Source organism: Schistocerca americana, chromosome 5, assembly GCF_021461395.2.
Source record: "Schistocerca americana isolate TAMUIC-IGC-003095 chromosome 5, iqSchAmer2.1, whole genome shotgun sequence".
NCBI lineage: Eukaryota > Metazoa > Arthropoda > Insecta > Orthoptera > Acrididae > Schistocerca > Schistocerca americana.
In genome coordinates, this window is record NC_060123.1 from 449,706,099 (window position 1) to 449,726,594 (window position 20,496).

Below are 20,496 nucleotides of genomic sequence, written 5' to 3' on the forward strand. Positions count from 1 at the left end.
TGACATCTGTCCGTGAGGTTGGTGGTCGTCCACTGTGGTCTTCATCTTCAACATTCGTTCTGCCTTCACTAAACGTTTTATGCCAACGAAAAAAACTAGCTCTTGTCATTACCTCCTCTCCAAAAGCCTTCTGAACCTTACCGTAAGTTGTCATTGCGTTTTCACCCAATTTAACGCAAAAAAATGGCATACCATTGCGCAATATTATGCGGTCCCATTTCCGTGCCGAGAGACACAAACATGTGTTAACTTATTACAGCACAACTCACGACTGAGCAGTTGCATCGATGTGCCGTTTGGACTAGAAGCAGCTTATAGACCAAGGTTGCCACATCTTGCAAAGAAAATCAGTCTCATTACTTTTTTGGCGAACCGCGTATTTCCACAATGTGCGGACATTCCCGTTCTAGGTGAGCGACGGATCACAATCGAACATGTCGCTGCTCAACTGGACGTCTCTGTTGGTAGTGTTGACACTCGCCCACCAGATGGAGCACTTAAAAGGTGTGTGCACGCTGGTTTCCTCGCCGCCATGGAATGGATTCTCCTCCGAAGAAAATGTTCAAAGCTGCACCCTCTGCGGGTAAAGCCATGGCAACGATCTTCTGGGACTCTGAAGGTGCTGTTGTGTTTGATGTCCTCTCATAGTGCATAGTGATTCACTCCGCAGGAAGCAATACGTGGATGATGGGCAGATTACTGATGCAGCAAGACGCTGCCTCTGACGTCGCCCAGTGGAGTGGTACTATGTGGGGATACAGGCTCTCCCAGTAAGATAGCGTATGGCTGCCACACGGAATGGAGATTATGTTGCAAAATAGTTTTCTGCAGCCAAAAAGAGTAGGAAATAATATGGTGTATCGGAATCCTGAGTAAAACTAACCTGCTTTCAGAAAAAAGTGTGCTGCATTACTTCCTGCACGCCTCTCGTAGTTTGAAGAAAGGCAAACCTACATATACAGTTCTGTAATTCTAAAGAAAGTTTTGTGAATGTTCGGTGGAACACATTCTTTGATCTTCTGAAGTAGGAGGGATAAAATACAAGTTATCTACAATTCGTACGAAAACCATATTGCAGTTGTATGACTTGAAGGAGATGAAAGGGAGACAAGAGTTGAGAAGGGAGTGAAGGGAGACAGGAGTTGAGAAGGGAGTGAGGCAGCAGGATCGTAGCCTAAAGCACAAGTTTTTCAATCTGTACATAGCCACAAGGGAAATCAGAGAGAAATTTGGATATGGAATTAAACTTCAGGGAGAAGAAATGAAAACTTCGAGGTCTGCGAAGGCGAAGTAGTTGGAAGTCGACGGCATAGATCGTTTCCTGAGAGATGTCTGTCTTGTGATAGACACCAACTTGAAACAACGGTAATGGGATGCAGTCGATTTATAGCCAGTTAAGTTGAGGAAATTAGATTAGGAAATGAGACAGTGAAAGTAGCAGATAATTTTTGCTATTTGTGAAGCAGAATGACTGACAATGATAATAGGTGACTGCAATAGCAATAAAAGCTTCTTCGAAAAATGAGAAACTTGTTAACATCTGATTTAAAGGCAGGTGTTGAGAAGTCTTTTCTGAAAGTATTTACCTGAAGTGTAATTATATGCGGGAGTGAAAAATGGACGAAAAACAGTACAGAGAAGAAGCTTTTGAAACGTGGTGCTACACAAGAATGCAGAAGATAGATGGGCAGATTGGATAAGTAATTAGGAAGTTCTCAATGGAATCGGGGAGATAACTGCATGACACAATTTGACTAAAACGAGGAATAGGTTGATGGGACAACTTCCCTGAGTGGGGGAGAGGACGGGGAGACGGAAGTGTAGAGAGTGACGAAGGCTTGGTTCAGTCAGATGGTTGAAATGGATGGCGGTTGTAATAGTTGCGCCGGGATGAAGAGGCTATCTCCGTGGAAAGTGCCGTATGTTTCATGTAACGCTTGCCTCGGCGGCGTTAGTTTCCTAGGAGGGTGGCGTAAACATCCAGGAGGTGTGTCACGTAAACGGCTGAAAGAAAGGTACAAAAGTCTCCATATTCAATTCATTATTACTCCGCAGTCTACAAAAGTGTTACATCATAGAATTTCTTTCGTACATAGCTACTGTTTTGATACAAGAAAATTTCCACAGATAAAAAGTTGGCGCGGTTGCATTACGAGTTGCTCTCTATTTCATGATCCCCTGGTGACTATTCATCTTAAAAAGACATTTAGAAATATCTCTGTGTCAAAAGTCGCCTCCAACGAAAAAGTTAAGGGCCTCAGTCTGTACACAAGACTGCGAGCGGAAGTTATTTTCTCGCCTCTTCAGGTGAGGTACGGTAATTCTCGTCGTTATAGCCTCCCTCTCTCAACATATTCTTGTTGCATCGTGGGTGGCTCTCAGCGGACGCTGGGAGAAGAGGAGGGCCATAACGGCACGGAACCGCTGCTTGTGAGTGCTTGGTTGGCTGAAAGTCTCCGACGTGGTATTCGTGTAAAGCTGCGCCCCTATCATTAGTATTTGTGTATGTGGAAAGGCGTGTAATTCTGCATACAAAATGCTGCCGCATCTGAACGGCAGGATATTGTCAGTAACTTATGTGGTAAACCTGGCAGGAAAACGTTGCCGTATACGACGATCGTACATAGCCGTCACTAACGTCGTTACAGCCTATCTCGACGTTCTGCTAGAAACAATTATCAGATACAAAGGAACAGAAGGTGACTAAGAGGATCATGCACAGTTTTTTTTCTTTTCGCACCAAAAAAGAGTTTCGTGACATCACAACGTGATGGGACACATGAACATGAGCAGAGAGAAATAACATACCCGATTTTTGTTTAGTAGATTGCTGGTTAAGTTTAAACGTATCACAAACATCTCTTTATACTAAGCTGGACCACCCTGCTTGAAGCCCCAGCCTAAAAGTGTGAAATATCTTTGGGATGTAATAGGGCGTCGTTTGCGTAACAAATGAATTTGATAAGAAGGAAATCAGAATTAGTAACAACTATTCTCCGTGTTTCAAAAGGAACTGTCAAAATTTCCCTTTCATTATACGATCAAATCGTAGAAATCATCACCCGAAGATTAAACAAGTAATAGCTGTCAATTGTATGATTGTTGTCCCTGGAAAGAACAGCAATGACTGCCTGGTAACTTTTGAGGCCACAACTGTCTCCCCATTGAGCATGGTGTTCCCACAAAATCCTTATACCAGCCGCTTAATTGCCCCAATATTCCGCACGCATTTCGTTTAAAATTAGAACATTGTCTTTGAGGACTTAAGCATATAGATTGTTCCAAACCTTTAGGGTCAAATTACACTGACGGCACAGGATGTTAAACTAAGATTTCGAGATAGGTACCAATGAAGGGAATAAAATAATTTAGGCAGTACAACGTCTCGCTTGAGAAATGCATGTGACACATGTACGAGATGTGTTCGGAAGATAACGGAAATTTAAGTTTTGATGTGAAAACATCTATTTGCTCGTAAGTCGGACTTTCTTGTGTGACAATGTACTGTTGGTTTGAATGGCTAATAACTATGAGAGTAATAATGCCTAACGAAGGTTTAGCGAACAACGGATACATTATGTCTGCACGTGTTTGTCGCGCGCTGTATTTGTTACGCCTGTGACGTCTTCCTACCAGCGCAGGCGCGAGCGCGCGATTTTTACGAAGTAGTTTTGTGTACAGATATACGATGGTGTAGCGTGGAAAGGCGTTCCGGTAGCACATTGATACGGGAGTCATTGTGAAGAATTGGTGGAGCACTGTTAGCACCCTAAGTGAGACAATAAAAATTTTCGGGGCATAATAAATGAAAAACGGTCTTAAAGTGAAAATTACAAACTAATGTTTCGTGTGAATCGTAAAAGTGATCGGCATCATACACTGAGCGAAGGAATTAAAGGGACCGAAATTTGAAAGCCCGCCGTTTTCCCCTATTGCGGCGAACAAGTTTGAAAGTTGAGTCAAAGATGCAAACAACCTTCCCCTGTAATGAGCGTAAAAAGTGTGGTGCCCTGAGACCTCACCCACGGGCTTGGCGACGCTTCAAACAGCAAGGTGTTGGCATGTGTGGGAGAAAAAAAAAAAAGCCAGACTCTAGAAGAGTCGACACGGAAAAGGCCTCAAGAGGTAGCATAAAGGGCCTCAATACATTTACATACATTTCACGGTCAAAAACGACATTTTACTTGTACAGTGCGATATGGAACAGAACTATGTTTTGACAACCTTCGACACCCCCCGCACGATTAAAGCCTTCTCTAAGGACATCAAGGGGCTGCAGCCCCAATGAATGTGATCTGAGTGCAAAAGCAATTTTTTCCCTGTTATACAAGTTGGAACCACTAGAGACTGTTCAAAGCGGTTCGACAAAATTGGGATGAGATCCAAGCAGCAAAGATGTTTATGCTTTTTCTGTTTCGCATCCTCCTCTGGCGTGATCAAGAGGGAGAGATGTGGTTAGAGAAGTGCGAATCTGAAGTGTGCTTAAATAAAACGGCAAAGGATACCTCTAAGACCGCCCAGTTTAGTAGCACTCTTGGTGCCAGTACTACCCCAACACCCCTGTTGAGCACTTACAAATGTGCCTCTACAGAGTCAACCCTTCGACATCCTTCAGCTGAGTGGCACTACGCTGCTTGCAGGCATGCGGCATCTGAGTTCTGTCGAATGGGTTGCCTGCCCGCAGGCGCCTAGGAATCTATCGAGGAGTGTTGCGTTCAACATCCCAGCAGAAACTCGTGGCGCACTACGCTGTTGAAATCAAAGAGCAGAACAAGCATAACCTCCACAATTGTTCACACTTGTCGAGCTCTCACAAGGAACCCCTTGTGTGCGATGTCGTAAGTTCAGTCTTTAATAAAACTCATTTGAATGTGTTGTGTTAACAATCATGGCAGGAAAAATATTAGCTGTTACTGACTCACCATATGCATCAGGAGGGACAGCAAATGAGTTTTTGGGAGGTGCAGAGATCAACCTTCCATGGGACACATGTATTATACTTCACAAAATGGACATCGTCGACAATCAAGTAATATTCAAAACAAACCATTAACTTTGTACGATGAACACCAAATGAAAACCGGCGCGCCACAATGATCACAAAGGTTCGCACCATCAAGATCTAAGGCGAATTCCTTGGGAGTTACAAATCGTGCAGGGCATTCAGTGACATATCCACTCTTAAAGAATGCAAATAGAATCATATTGGGGCAATGAAGTGATGAGAAGTGATAAAGTGTGATGGCATGAAACAATTTGTCGTGGAGCTTAACATGAAACTGTCTACCCTTTAATGCGGAGCTGGAGATAGTGCTATAGGCCTAACATGTTTTATTGGTATGGAAAAAAAAAACATTCAGTGGCTGAAGTTGCCCAGTGGTTCCAGACGGTATGAATTGCAATGCCACACACTTTTCATGAGGAATAGTTTGCTCTAAAGGCATACGACTTTTATACATACACCAGGAATCAAGCAAATGCAAGTTACTTTGACCAGATACTGGCCAAAAGAAGTGATCGTACCGTAGTTGTATTTCTCGTGCCCATTTTCCCACTCTTGCTTGCTGTGACGTAAATATTCCCTGTTGTCGTTACAAGGGCACGCACACGAGAAAGAATCGTAGGGGGTAGAGCACCTCCAACTTCTCGCATCACAATAAATAACTTTTCAGCCAATTTATCACTCAGATTAACAGTTGGCATAATAGTATACGAATGCGTTAACGCTTTGATGTTAGTTAAGCTTAATATAACTCTCTTGGCACCCCGAATTTCCAGGGTTCCTTTCATAAGCATTTCCTCTTCAAATCCCCATCGGTCGGAGTTGAAACCAAATTCATCACTGAACGACAGGATAAGTTTGTTTATCTCATCTCCAAATTTTCGGGCCGATACCGCAGTTTTCTGTGCACCGTTAAGTTGACGCTTTGTTTGAATTTTCATTACTGTACGTCTTCCGATTCTGCAGCACTGTTTTACTGGAGACGAGAGTTGTGGATTCCTGTCCGACAAGGATGATGAACTCTAAGTCTCGACACCGGTTTCAGTATCATTTTCACTTGTTAACCACGTATCGTCATAATTTTACTCGTTCTATACATTGTCCGCACAGTCGATCGCGTACGACACCACATATTCCACTCAATCACCTTGCAGAAGTGCTAATATTTCATCAGCTACTTCTTTCCGTGTTTGTTGTTTCAGTCTTACAGTCCAGAGACTGGTTTGATGCAGCTCTCCAAGCTACCCTATCCTGTGCAAGCTTCTTCGTCTCCAAGTACTTACTGCAACCTACATCCTTCTGAATCTGCTTAGTGTACTCACCTCTTGGTCTCCCTCTACGATTTTTACCTTCCACGCTGCCCACAAATACTAAATTGGTGATCCCTTGATGCCTCAGAACATGTCCTACCAACCGATCCCTTCTTCGAGTCAAGTTGTGTCACAAATTTCTCCTTTTACCAATTCTATTCAGCACCTCGTCATTAGTTACGTGTTCTACCCGTCTATCTTGGGCATTCTTCTGTAGCACCACATTTCGAAAGCCTCTGTCTCTTCTTGTCTAAACTATTTATCGTCCATGTTTCACTTCCATACATGGCTACACTCCATACAAATACTTTCAGAAAATTCTTCCTAACACTTAAATCTATACTCGATGCCAACAAATTTCTCTTCTTCGGAAACGCTCTCCTTGCCATCGCCAACCTACATTTTATATCCGGTCTACTTCGACCATCATCAGTTGCTCCAAAAATAGCGAAACTCGTCTACTACTTTAAGTGTCTCATTTCCTAATCTAATACCCTAAGCATTACCTGATTTAATTCGACTACATTCCATTATCCTCGTTTTGCTTTCGTTGATGTTCATCTCATGTCCTCCTTTCAAGACACTGACCATTCCGTTCAACTGCTCTTCCAGGTCTTTTGCTGTCGCTGACAGAATTACAATGTCATCGGCAAACCTCAAAGTTTTTATTTCTTCTCCATGGATATCCTATTCTGCGAAATTCCTTGGGTTCCTTTCTGACGAAATGTCAACTTTGGCAACTGTTGTTGTAGCTATTATGCATGTTTAGTTTGTCTATCGTTGCCATTGCTCTGCTTTGTATCAACACCACTAGCACTTTGCTGTGAGTTACTTGTCGACTAAGCAGTTCAATTACAGTCCGTAGCTCCATGCTGTGCTCACCGCTGGATGCTTCCAGTCCAGCCACCAGTTGCCCTTAGAGGCCAATATTGTGGTTCCACGGTAGACAATATGTCAGACGTCGAGTGCGTAGGCATCATTAGCCTTTTGCGCCTCGCTCCAACACCGACTCAAAAGAAGGCCTCTGCGCTTGTTCGTGACGTCACGTCAGCTAGGCACGGCGAACGCCAGGTCTGTTGCAGGCAGAAACGCCTGGGCGTGCTTATCACTATAAATCTCTTATTTTTGGACAAAATGTTTGGTATTGTTTTGGATTCTGCAGTTTTATATAGATGAAAGATTTTCTTACTATCGTAAAGCTACAAATAAAGATCATAGTTCTGAATTACTGAATCCTATCGAAACAAACGTAGATCAATATGAGCAGATGCTTTGCCCCATTGCAAGCTTCGGAAATTTTACATTCAAGTAACTATATTTACTTGATCCATTTTGTTATCGAAACTTACCCCAATCTCCTTACAATCAACTCGTTTCTTTTATTTATTTATTTATTTTCGCTTGACATCGTCACTGGAAATGTGAACTAATTTACATGTGTAAATGTCCAACTGTTGCCAGTCATTAGATTACAGTCCCAGTCATTAGATTACAGTCGTTTTCAACGAAAGGAATTCTAAACAGGAAACAAAATAGCTTCATACATCAAAAATACTGCTGAGCTTAAAATTTTTTAAACATGCACATTAGAAAAGCTAAATATTCCCCTCTTGCAACTGAAAGGAGAAACTTTATAAGATAAAAAAATTTTATTTGATAAAACAAGTATCTCTCTTTTGCCTCTTCTTCTGTCCCCCACCCCCTCCCCCAACGTGTACAATCGCAAGATATTTCATTAACATTCAGTGCTCCTCACCCCATAGTCAACCAAGATACCTAAAGAAGAGCACCAATATGTTCACAGTTTCTTGTAAAAGCAACGCACCACAAATGTAACCTCCTCAGATTTACAAATAAGGTAAAGAAGCACGAATTCTGTTGCTGCTGGACCATGAATTTGTTTTTGTATGTCAATCCTTAAAACAGGTGGAAATTTAAGTTCAGGAGTACACTATTTGTTAAGAAGTGTAATGATTGCACAATTAATTGATTGCAGAAATCTCTCAGAACAGTGTGTGCTGGTCAACTACCACCAATAGTTTCACATTTTCCTGTGTCAGAGAGGAAGACACCACGATTATGAGTATGCCTGCAACAGACCTGGCGTTCGCCGTGCCTACTGACGTGACGTCACGAACAAGCGCCGAGGCCTTCCTTCGAGTCGGTGTTGCTCGCACTCAGTGGATTCAATTTCAGTGATCCATAATCCTTTCACTGGGACGGCAGAGTATCAGTTTTTACATTACATCCATAAACACGTGTTTCATCATGTCTGATACATTTCAGAAGTTCTTCATCTTTGACTTCATCTATCTGTTCCCGAGTGACTTGCATTCGCCACTGTTTTCGCTAGAAATTTAACAAATTTTGAGCCAATTTTGCTGTTACAAGTTTCATGCCCTAAACATACGAATAAATTCCATGTTATATGAGAAATTATCATCAGCAACTTCTCTGACTGACATTCGGGAAGCAATCACGATCATTTCTTTCACTTCTTCTGTTATTTAGTCGGATTATGATGTTCTGGAGCGTCCAGGGTGCACGTCATCTGCAACGTCTTCACGGCCTTCCTCGAAACGCTTAGACCCCTCACGAATCCTTGTTTACTCCTAGCCCGTACAGAAAATATAACATTTAACGTTTCTAAAACCTTGCTGAACATTATTCTGTTCATACAAGGAGATATTCAATTTAACTGAATGAAAGGAGAATATGAAAGGAGCAAACGAAGCAGGTGAGAGGGAATATAAAAATGAGATTGACACGAAGTACAGAATGGCTACGCAGGAATGGCTCGAGAACAAATATAAGGATATAGAAGCATATACACTAGGGAAAAATAGATACCGCCTATAGGTAAATAAAGAGATTTTTGGCGAAAAGAAAATCAGCTGTATTAATATCAAGAGCTCAGATGGAAAACCAGTACGAAGCAAAGAAGGGAAAGGTGGAAGGAGAATATAGAGGAATACGAACCTGAAGGCAATTACTGGCTTGCAGCAGTGCTCAGTCTCGCGACGTGCTTGACACAGTGAATAGCAGAAATAAGGGACAAATTTCACTCCATACTTTTAAAAATATTCCAATTCAACTAAATACATGACATAAATATGAAAAGATAGTTTTTGAACATTTTTACGTCCCCCCGTCTCAGTCACACCTCCACTCCTAGTGGTAGAGAGGAATCTTACTCTCACTGTATTGAAACTTCCTGGCAGATTAAAATTGTGTGCCGGACCGAGACTCGAACTCGGAACCTTTGCAAAGGTCCCGAGTTCGAATCTCGGTCCGGCACGCAGTTTTAATCTACAGCAAGTTTCATATCAGCGAACACTCCGCTGCAGAGTTAAAATCTCATTCTGGAAACATCTCACAGTATTGTTATGCATATAATACGTTATATATGCTAACAAATGCGGTTGAAACTGCTGAGTCATGCTTCAATGTCACCCTCTTTTTCTTGCCTCTACGGGATGAAGGTGGCTCTTTACCCCGCAGTGCTTCTTTCCAGATAGTAAGTAACCACCTCCTGATTCTTTAGAGTCGAACCACCCCTCCCGCCCTTATAAAAGAGCTTCCGATTACTTTACAAATGACTTATGTGTCAAATATGCATGTCCGCAAGAAGAAGTTTAAAAAAGCTTTGAAATTTATCTCAAGTTTGTTGGAATTCGCAAAATGTTTTCAGTATTTGCGGTCCGTTTTAAGCAAACCTGGTATTTCACGCGTCTCGGTGTTTATGACATCTCCTGAACTATGTCGTACAATGATATAATTTTGTAGTTACCTTCAGGAGTATATGTGGATACAGTCTGCAAAATGTATTGCGAATAGAGTTAGTAGTAAAGAAAAGACAAATTAAAATGTTATGCCTGATGCGGTAGTTTTGCTGCATGAACTGCGAAATGGTAGTAAGCGTTGAAGTTTCTTCCTTTCATCATTTTGTCGGGGGTCTTAAGGGTTTGAAATTAAATGCAAAGGTTTGAAATTAAATGCAAAGTTTGTTGCAAGTCACGACGCGCTCATAATCTATGTAATTGCGCAATTAATTACGCTTATATTTCACTTCCACCGCTTTGAGCGGTAGATGGTTCTTAGCGTTCTCGACAGTGCTTCTTTCCAGAAAGTGATACGTGTACCAAGTTTAGGTGAAATCGATCTAGTGATTTAGGAGGAGAAGTGGAACATTTTTATAATACATCAAGATTACAAGAGCCACTCTCCGACAGCGCACGGGAAAAAGAATTAGTATGAAACTCTGCCAGGCACTTACGCGTGAATTGCAGAGTAGTCATGCAGCCGAAAATCTTACATACGTTATTGTTATTATTATCCTACTCGTAATTGTAAGCGTCTCTAGCATGTTAAAATTCAGGTTGACGGCAAGTTATATTTGATGAGCGATCGGCGCCTGAAAAGAATGATACTAATCCAATAATATTGCTAATAATTCCCACATGTATTTCAGAAAACGGTTAAATTAGTGCAAAATGGCTCTGAGCACTATAGGACTTAACATCTGAGGTCATCAGTCCCCTAGACTTAGAACTACCTAAACCTAGCTAAACTAAGGACATCACACACATCCATGCCCGAGGCAGGATTCGAACCTGCGACCGTAGCTGTCGCGCGGTTCCGGACTGAAGCGCTTAGAACCGCTCATCCACAGCGGCCGGCTAAATTAGTGCAATTAGGTAGATTAAACATGTAATACCGCATGGACGCGGGCAATCTAATTTCATAAAATTTTATAAGAATTACTAGGCTCTGCGCCGGCCGAGCGGTTCTAGGCGCTTCAGTCAGCGGTCGCAGGTTCGAATCCTGCCTCGGGCATGGATGTGTGTGATGTCCGTAGGTTAGTTAGGTTTAAGTAGTTCTATGTTCTAGGGTTCAAATGGCTCTGAGCACTATGGGACTTAAAATCTGAGGTCATCAGTCCCCCAGAACTTAGAAGTACTTAAACCTAACTAACCTAAGGACATCACACACATCCATGCCCGAGACAGGATTCGAACCTGCGACCGTAGCGGTCGGGCGGTTCCAGACTGTAGCGTCTAGAACCGCTCGACCACCCTGGCCGGCTGAAGTTCTAGGGGACTGATGACCTCAGATGAAAAGTCCCATAGTACTCAGAGCCATTTGAAACATTTTTTTACTAGGCTCTGCATCAAGATATTCCATCAGACGTCCTTACTAGGAGAGGTGATGTTGATTCTCATACGGGAGTACGAGATTTAAATCCCTTTCTAACCATACTGATTTATGTTTCTGTGGTTCGCCTAAATAGTTTTACATTGAAAAGTGACGCAGCTGATTTCTTCGCCGTCCTTGTACTTAGTTTCTTATTATGTTTAACTGCAATCTTCCTTTCCTTTGGCTTCCCGCCATCAGATACAGTTACTGGATTTTCCGGGTACCCGCTAGTTGCCCGATGCTTGTGGCGTCGAAAGTGTTGGCTTGCGTCGAAAGTGTTTTCGTGCCTGCGGGCTCGGGACTGGTTGACCTGGTGACCTTGAAGGGGCGGCGCGACGACTTTCAGGGCCAAGGTCACACAGGAGACAACGGGATGGTATGCCGCCTCACTCACGCGCAGTCGCCTTACCGCAGCGTCCGCGTCACATGCCGTATGCCCGTCTATAGGGCTTTATATTACTAGACGCGGTAAATACGCGTACGCTTTCATACGACAAAAATCTGACAGTGAACTACACTCCTACTGGGCGTCCTTCAAATATGTGCCACTTCACTGTTTGGAAGCTCACTACCCAAGCTTCAACACGTACGGGGTGGCTATAACGCAACTTTCGCTGCGGACCGGAAAGTATTGACGCTAAGTGTACCCATCTTTGTAGGAGAATGATGTTCAGACTGCGCGCTGTAGTATTTGCGTTGTGATTGTGTAGTGAACTTGCCGTTAGGCGCCGGTATTGTTATACAGCGACACAGGGTTGAAACGCAAGCATCAGTGAGCATTACAGTTGCAGGCAGTCAACATGGATCTGGATAAGGTGAGCAAAGCTTCACCCGTAAAACTGTTTTATCAAAACAACAGCAATAGTGCTGTTACTCTTCGCGATTACGTATCGATGCATTAACGGAATACGGAGAGGTCCTCTTTTTGCAGTGGGGCACTGGGGTTGAAGAGCAGATTAGGAAGTTCGTTGGGAATTGCTCCTAGGAGAGGCCGACGACCAAGTGGGCCACAAATTGTTGAAGAAATTACTGTTGTCAAGGCTGAGAATAACGGACGCAAAGTGCAATCTTCAAACAGTGCACGAGCAGCGTCACGAAGAGCAAATATTCCAACACACATGTTTCGGGCAGCAGTAGATCAATCTGTATTGCGGTTCCAGATTGTTGTGGATACAGATCGTCATCACATTAAGCAACGTTAGTCATCTGGAACGTAAACGTGATAGGCAGTTAACAACTGTTACACTCTCATGTGGAAATTACACTACTGGCGATTAAAATTGCTACACCAAGAACAAATGCAACTGAAAACGGGTATTCATTGGACAAATATATTATACTAGAACTGACATGTAATTACATTTTCACGCAATTTGGGTGCATAGATCCTGAGAAATCAGTACCCAGAACAACCACCTCTGGCCGTAATAACGGCCTTGATACACCTGGGCATTGAGTCAAATAGAGCCTGGATGGCGTGTACAGGTACAGCTGCCCATGCAGCTTCAACACGATACCACAGTTCATCAAGAGTAGTGACTGGCGTATTGTGACGAGCCAGTTTCTCGGCCACCATTGACCAGACGTTTTCTATTGGTGAGAGATCTGGAGAACGTGCTGGGCAGGACAGCAGTCGAACATTTTCTGTATCCAGAAAGGCCCGTACAGGACCTGCAACATGCGGTCGTGCATTATCCTGCGGAAATGTAAGGTTTCGCAGGCATCGAATGAAGGGTAGAGCCACGGGTCGTAACACATCTGAAATGTAACGTCCACTGTTCAAAGTGCCGTCAATGCGAACAAGAGGTGACCGAGACGTGTAACCAATGGCACCCCATACCATCACGCCGGGTGATACGCGAGTATGGCGATGACGAGAACACGCTTCCAATGAGCGTTCACCGCGATGTCGCCAAACACGGATGCGACCATCATGATGCTGTAAACAGAACCCGGATACATCCGAAAAAATGACGTTTTGCCATTCGTGCACCCAGGTTCGTCGTTGAGTACACCAACGCAGGCGCTCCTGTCTGTGATGCAGCGTCAAGGATAACCGCAGAGCCGGCCGCGGTGGTCTAGCGGTTCTGGCGCTGCAGTCCGGAACCGCGGGACTGCTACGGTCGCAGGTTCGAATCCTGCCTCGGGCATGGATGTGTGTGATGTCCTTAGGTTAGTTAGGTTTAAGTAGTTCTCAGTTCTAGGGGACTTATGACCTAAGATGTTGAGTCCCATAGTGCTCAGAGCCATTTGAACCAACCATTTTTGATAACCGCGGCCATGGTCTCCGAGCTGATAGTCCATGCTGCCGCAAACGTCGTCGAACTGTTCTTGCAGATGGTTGTTGTCTTGCAAGCGTCCCCATCTGCTGACTCAGGGATCGACACGTGGCTGCACGATCCGTTACAGCCATGCGGATAAGATACCTATCATTTCGACTGCTAGTGATACGAGGCCGTTGGGATCCACCACGGCGTTCCGTATTACTCTCCTAAACCCACCGATTCCATATTCTGCTAACAGTCATTGGATCTTGACCAACGCGAGCAGCAATGTCGCATTACGATGAACCGCAATCGCGATAGGCTACAATCCGACCTTTATCAAAGTCGGAACCGTGATGGTACGCATTTCTCCTCCTTACACGAGGCATCACAACAACGTTTCACCACGCAACGCCGGCCAATTGCTGTTTGTGTATGAGAAATCGGTTGGAAACTTTCCTCACGTCAGCACGTTGTAGGTGTCGCCATCGGTGCAAACCTTGTGTGAATGCTCTGAAAAGCTAATCATTTGCATATCACAGCATCTTCTTCCTGTCGGTTAAATTTCGCGTCTGTAGCACGTCATCTTCGTGGTGTAGCAATTTTAATGGCCAGTAGTGTATGTTTCCGTCACGGATTTATTCCTTATTTCTCTTCCGTATGTTTTGTTTTCACTAATTCTCTTTCGCATGTTCAGTTTTCATAAAGTTTCATTGTCATACGCTCACTCGTTTTTTGTGGAGGACCTCTCAAGTAGCGACAGTTTAATTACAATCACCCTGTACATATACAGCGGGTCCCATTTATTTTGACCACCCCCAATGACCTTTTTCCCAAATGCAAAAATAAACCTGTATCAAGCAAACGTTCGTTACGAAACAGGGGGACATAAACTAGCACGACTACCTTTCTTGTAACTTTGTTCGTTATCACGATAATAACAGCAGTACGTCGTTTTCAAATACCACCCAGTATATTTTATGCCGTGATCCAATTCCTCTCCTCGTGAGCTGTTCAAAAATGCACCAATATTCATTTACACATGAAGTTGTTACAAGTGTAACACAAAATTGACTTTGAATCTCCTTTGCTTTCACATAGGTTCCCGTGGTAACGTAACTCGTCCACTTCTTGGAATTGGCAGTAAACAAAAGGACACACCGCGCGTTAATTCAGCCAACCGTCTTCAGTTGAAGGTTTGTGAGAGCACAATGCACAGCAACGAAGAGAACATAGAAATACTACTCACCTGCGAAGAATAAATGTTAGCAGAACAGTAATTGCAATAATATTTTCTTGTTTACAATATGGGTACAACCAGTACATTACTGTAGTACATCTAAAATAATTGTGTACAGTAATGGCAGTCCTCAATTAAAAGCTTCATCATCATTACATTTTGTTTATTGTGGTTGAAGGTAGGTGTAACGTTAGGCAGAGGAACTCTAAAATGAGCGACATCCTGACAAGAACTTACCTTACCGACGGATCTTTTCTCGTTTTGTGACGCTTCAGGAAATGAGAACTTTCAACCTAAGGCAGCGCAATCGTAGAACTCACACCGACGTAGTAATCACACTAACCTTCATCTACATCTACATCTACATGGTTACTCTGCAATTCACACGTAAGTGCCTGGCATAGGGTTCATCGAACCATTTTCATACTACTTCTCTACCATTCCACTCTCGAATGGCGCGTGGGAAAAAGGAACATCTAAATCCTTCAGTTCGAACTCTGATTTCTCTAATTTTATTATGATGATCATTTCTCCCTACATAGGTGGGTGTCAACAAACTATTTACGCATTCGGAAGAGAAAGTTGGTAAATAGACCCCGCCGCAAAGAAAACCGCCTTTGTTTCAGTGACTGCCACCCCAACTCGCGTATCATATCAGTGACACTCTCACCCCTATTGCGCGATAACACGAAACGAGCTGCCCTTCTTAGCACTTTTTCGATGTCCTCCGTCAATCCCACCTGGTAAGGATCCCACACCGCGCAGCAATATTCCAGCAGAGGACGGACAAGTGTAATGTAAGCTGTCTCTCTAGTGGGTTTGCGCATCTTCTAAGTGTTCCGTCAAAAAGCGCAGTCTTTGTTTCGCCTTCCCCACAATATTATCTATGTGGTCTTTCCAATTTAAGTTGCTCGTAATTGTAATGCCTAGGTATTTAGTCGGATTGACAGCCCTTAGATTTGTGCGATTTATCGTATACCCAAAATTTATCGGATTTCTTTGTTTAGCGCTAAATGCCACTTTTCGCACCATACAGAAATTCTCCCTAGATAATTTTGTAATTGGAATTAATCGTTTGATGATTTTACTAGACGGTAAATTACAGCGTCATCTGCAAACAATCTAAGGGGACTGCTCAATTACCACCTAGATCATTTATATAAATCAGGAAAAGCAGAGGGCCTATGACACTACCTTGCGGAACGCCAGATATCATTTCTGTTCTACTCGATGATTTACCGTCTGTCACTACGAACTGTAACCTCTCTGAGAGGAAATCACGAATCCAGTCACACAACTGAGATGATACTCCATATGCACGCAATTTTGATTAATAGTCGCTTGTGAGGAACGGTATCAAAAGCCTTCTGGAAATCTAGGAATATGGAATCGATCTGAGATCCCATGTCGACAGCACTCATTACTTCATGGTAATAAAGAGTTAGCTGTACTGCACAAGAACGGTATTTTCTGAATCCGTGAACTGAAGACTGACCTTGTTTTCCATTTGTTTATTGTTAAATCCTGCAAGTGAACGATTCACGTTACCACGGGTATCTATTATGTGGTGGTACATGAGTGTGTGTCAGTTTAGCGTTACGTTTTTAATAACGTCATGTTTACGTGAATAGTGATAGGTTTTTGGACAATTGCAGAGGAGAGGGGTGGATTATCGAATAAAAAATATAGGGCGCTATTTTTTTAAAGCAATGCTGTTCATATCTTCGTAACGAACAGGAAGGGCAATCATGCTGCTTAATGTTTCCCTCGTGGGTAAACATCTGCTAGATACTTTTCTTTTTTAATTTTGCGTTTGGGCAAGATAAATAGGACGCCCTACATGCCTCCATTAGAATATTAGTTATTTTCTACGCTATTCCATTCGCTTGCTGACCGACTATCTACGCCACTGATGGCGACGTAATCTCTCGGTTACTCTCACGTTCCGTACACGAGAAAATGCCATCACAACTCCACCACAGTCTTCTTACAATACCTGTTCTCCAAATTTACCTAACGGGATTTCTCGTGAGCAGCGCCCACCTTTCAAAGATTCCAACTTAGGTTCGCCAAGAATCTCTTACACTTTCATGTAGCTCTATACCCACCTGCCACGATTCTAATAACGCGCCTCTGAATTCGTTTGACGTCTCCTGCCATGCCAAACTGATAAGGACTGAAAACGTTGCTGTGTTGTAGAATTCGTCCTAATGCCGTGTTGTATGCGATTTCCTATACAAAAGAATTCCAAGTTCATTTTTTACTACCGGAATGTTAAAGCTGATTCTTTGTTTGTATATCGTCTCTGTTACTTTGTCTTCCATTACTGACGTAACATATAATTTTGTATATGAGGTCATGGGAACGAAAATTATAATGATAATAAACCAAGAAATCACTATTAATTAATGCCAATACTGTTCAGTAATACCAACGGAGGCCCTATATGTCGCAGAATTCCTTGGAATAAATAGGAAAGGTCTGATCGAGATATTAGAAATAAGAGAAAGACAGATCTTGAGTAAAAGCCTAAGATCGATTAGAGACAATGTTGAATTCAGGAGGCGACGCAATCACGATTTCTATAAACATACAGAAAATAACGCACTGCTGTTACAGGGTGTTTCAAAAATGAACGGTATATTTGAAACGGCAATAAAAACTAAACGAGCAGCGATAGAAATACACCGTTTGTTGCAATGTGCTTGGGACAACAGCACATTTTCAGGCAGACAAACTTTCGAAATTACAGTAGTTACAATTTTCAACAACAGATGGCGCTGCGGTCTGGGAAACTCTATAGTACGATATTTTCCACATATCCACCATGCGTAGCAATAATATGGCGTAGTCTCTGAATGAAATTACCCGAAACCTTTGACAACGTGTCTGGCGGAATGGCTTCACATGCAGATGAGATGTACTGCTTCAGCTGTTCAATTGTTTCTGGATTCTGGCGGTACACCTGGTCTTTCAAGTATCCCCACAGAAAGAAGTCACAGGGGTTCATGTCTGGCGAATAGGGAGGCCAATCCACGCCGCCTCCTGTATGTTTCGGATAGCCCAAAGCACTCACACGATCATCGAAATATTCATTCAGGAAATTAAAGACGTCGGCCGTGCGATGTGGCCGGGCACCATCTTGCATAAACCACGAGGTGTTCGCAGTGTCGTCTAAGGCAGTTTGTACCGCCACAAATTCACGAAGAATGTCCAGATAGCGTGATGCAGTAATCGTTTCGGATCTGAAAAATAGGCCAATGATTCCTTTGGAATCCTTTCGAGGATGCAGGGACGATGGGACTGCAACATGGGGCTTTTCGGTTCCCCATATGCGCCAGTTCTCTTTATTGACGAAGCCGTCCAGGTAAAAATAAGCTTCGTCAGTAAACCAAATGCTGCCCACATGCATATCGCCGTCATCAATCCTATGCACTATATCGTTAGCGAATGTCTCTCGTGCAGCAATGGTAGCGGTGCTGAGGGGTTGCCGCGTTTGAATTTTGTATGGATAGAGGTGTAAACTCTGGCGCATGAGACGATACGTGGACGTTGGCGTCATTTGGACCGCAGCTGCAACACGGCGAACGGAAACCCGAGGCTGCTGTTGGATCACCTGCTGCACTAGCTGCGCGTTGCCCTCTGTGGTTGCCGTACGCGGTCGCCCTACCTTTCCAGCACGTTCATCCATCACGTTCCCAGTCCGTTGAAATTTTTCAAACAGATCCTTTATTGTATCGCTTTTCGGTCCTTTGGTTACATTAAACCTCGGTTGAAATTTTCGTCTTGTTGCAACAACACTGTGTTCTAGGCGGTGGAATTCCAACACCAGAAAAATCCTCTGTTCTAAGGAATAAACCATGTTGTCTACAGCACACTTGCACGTTGTGAACAGCACACGCTTACAGCAGAAAGACGACGTACAGAATGGCGCACCCACAGACTGCGTTGTCTTCTATATCTTTCACATCACTTGCAGCGCCATCTGTTGTTGAAAATTGTAACTACTGTAATTTCGAAAGTTTGTCCGCCTGAAAATGTACTGTTGTCCCAAGCATATTGCAACAAACGGTGTATTTCTATCGCTGCTCGTTTAGTTTTTATTGCCGTTTCAAATATACCGGTCATTTTTGAAACACCCTGTACGTAGGACTCCTACAAGGTTGAGCAATCAAATATTCCGCATCTTTTTTCAAGAAAACCAAGAAAGTGTGGTACAGTGAGGTAGAAAACGACCTGAAAGAAGTTGTGATAACGCTGGACGCTATCCATAAACGCATTCCGCTCAAAAAGGAACTCCGAGAGCACCTTGGTTTCCAGGAAATTCCAAAACTAAAAACTGGCAAAACGTCGACTGAGACGCGAAAGGAGCAGCGTAGGAAACGAAAGCAAGAATACTGCGCTAAAGTTAAGTTCCAGGTGCAAGAAAAAGAAAAATTACGGTGGAAATAAAGTGGTTACGAGATGGTTGTTACGAAAGTAGGAAGAAAGAATTAACAAAAAAAGAATCTCTGACTCCGCATTAGCAAATACCTGGTTACAATTTGATCCTTCCGCACATCTGGCTCATCAGTTTATTCGATAATATTTCTGAAAAGGATGGGAGTGAATGCCACGGCAGGATCGGGAGCTGTAGCGTTGAGAGAGTAAATACTGTTTTACGGGTATGGTGATGGAATGCGTGTCGGCTGACAAGACGTACCTTTAGTCATGCGGCAACATTCCTCTTGTGCTCTAGCCGCCAGTTCGCTGGATTTATCGCCTTCTGAAAACACATGAGACACGCTCACATAACTGACTGCATGACAGCCGATGTCAATAAAATACGGTGCGTGTGATTCACAGCAGGGAGGCTGCTCTGCAGTGCAACATTGTGTCAATATTTTACTTTACTCTGTCGCAAACAGGAGCACAATCAATTCTGTACACGTAGCGCATATGTGCGAAGACAGTTAACAATCATATAATCGAAACCCTGAATTACTTCTGTTCTCCTGCAAGGGCTTGCATTTTTATATGCTGCCTGAAAACTCTCACTCTATAGCAGAAATTCTGTGCAGTGGTGGTGGTGGTAGTGGAAGTAGTAGTAGTAGTAGTAGAAGAAGGAGTATTAGTAGAGTGTGTGAGTGTGTGTGTGTCATGTGTATGTGAGCGAGAGAGAGAGAGAGAGAGAGAGAGAGAGAGAGAGAGAGAGAGAGGGAGAGAGAGAGAGGGAGAGAGGGAGAGAGGGAGAGAGAGCATGAGACCATGCCTGCATTGAAAAAACGACTGACAGTTAAGAAACCATCAAATAGTCGGCATGTTGCCACGTTTCCGCAAAGAAAGTGTACTGTAATTTTAAAACTTACTTGTTTCACATCAAATGGTTCAAATGGCTCTAAGCACTATGGGACTTAACAGATGAGGTCATCAGTCCCCTAGACTTAGAACTACTTAAACATAAATAACCTAAGGACATTACACACATCCTTGCTCGAGGCAGGA

At 43.2% G+C, this 20,496-nt stretch overlaps 1 protein-coding gene across 1 annotated transcript in view; it reads right to left on the reverse strand.

Annotated features, from left to right (window-relative positions):
- Nucleotides 1-20,496, reverse strand: part of LOC124616174 (SLIT-ROBO Rho GTPase-activating protein 1-like) — a 688,520-nt gene that overhangs the window by 524,358 nt on the left and 143,666 nt on the right. The window contains exon 2 of the mRNA XM_047144456.1: nt 19,715-19,777. Within this exon, the coding sequence (XP_047000412.1) occupies nt 19,715-19,777 (63 nt within the window). The remainder of the gene's footprint in view (nt 1-19,714; nt 19,778-20,496) is intronic.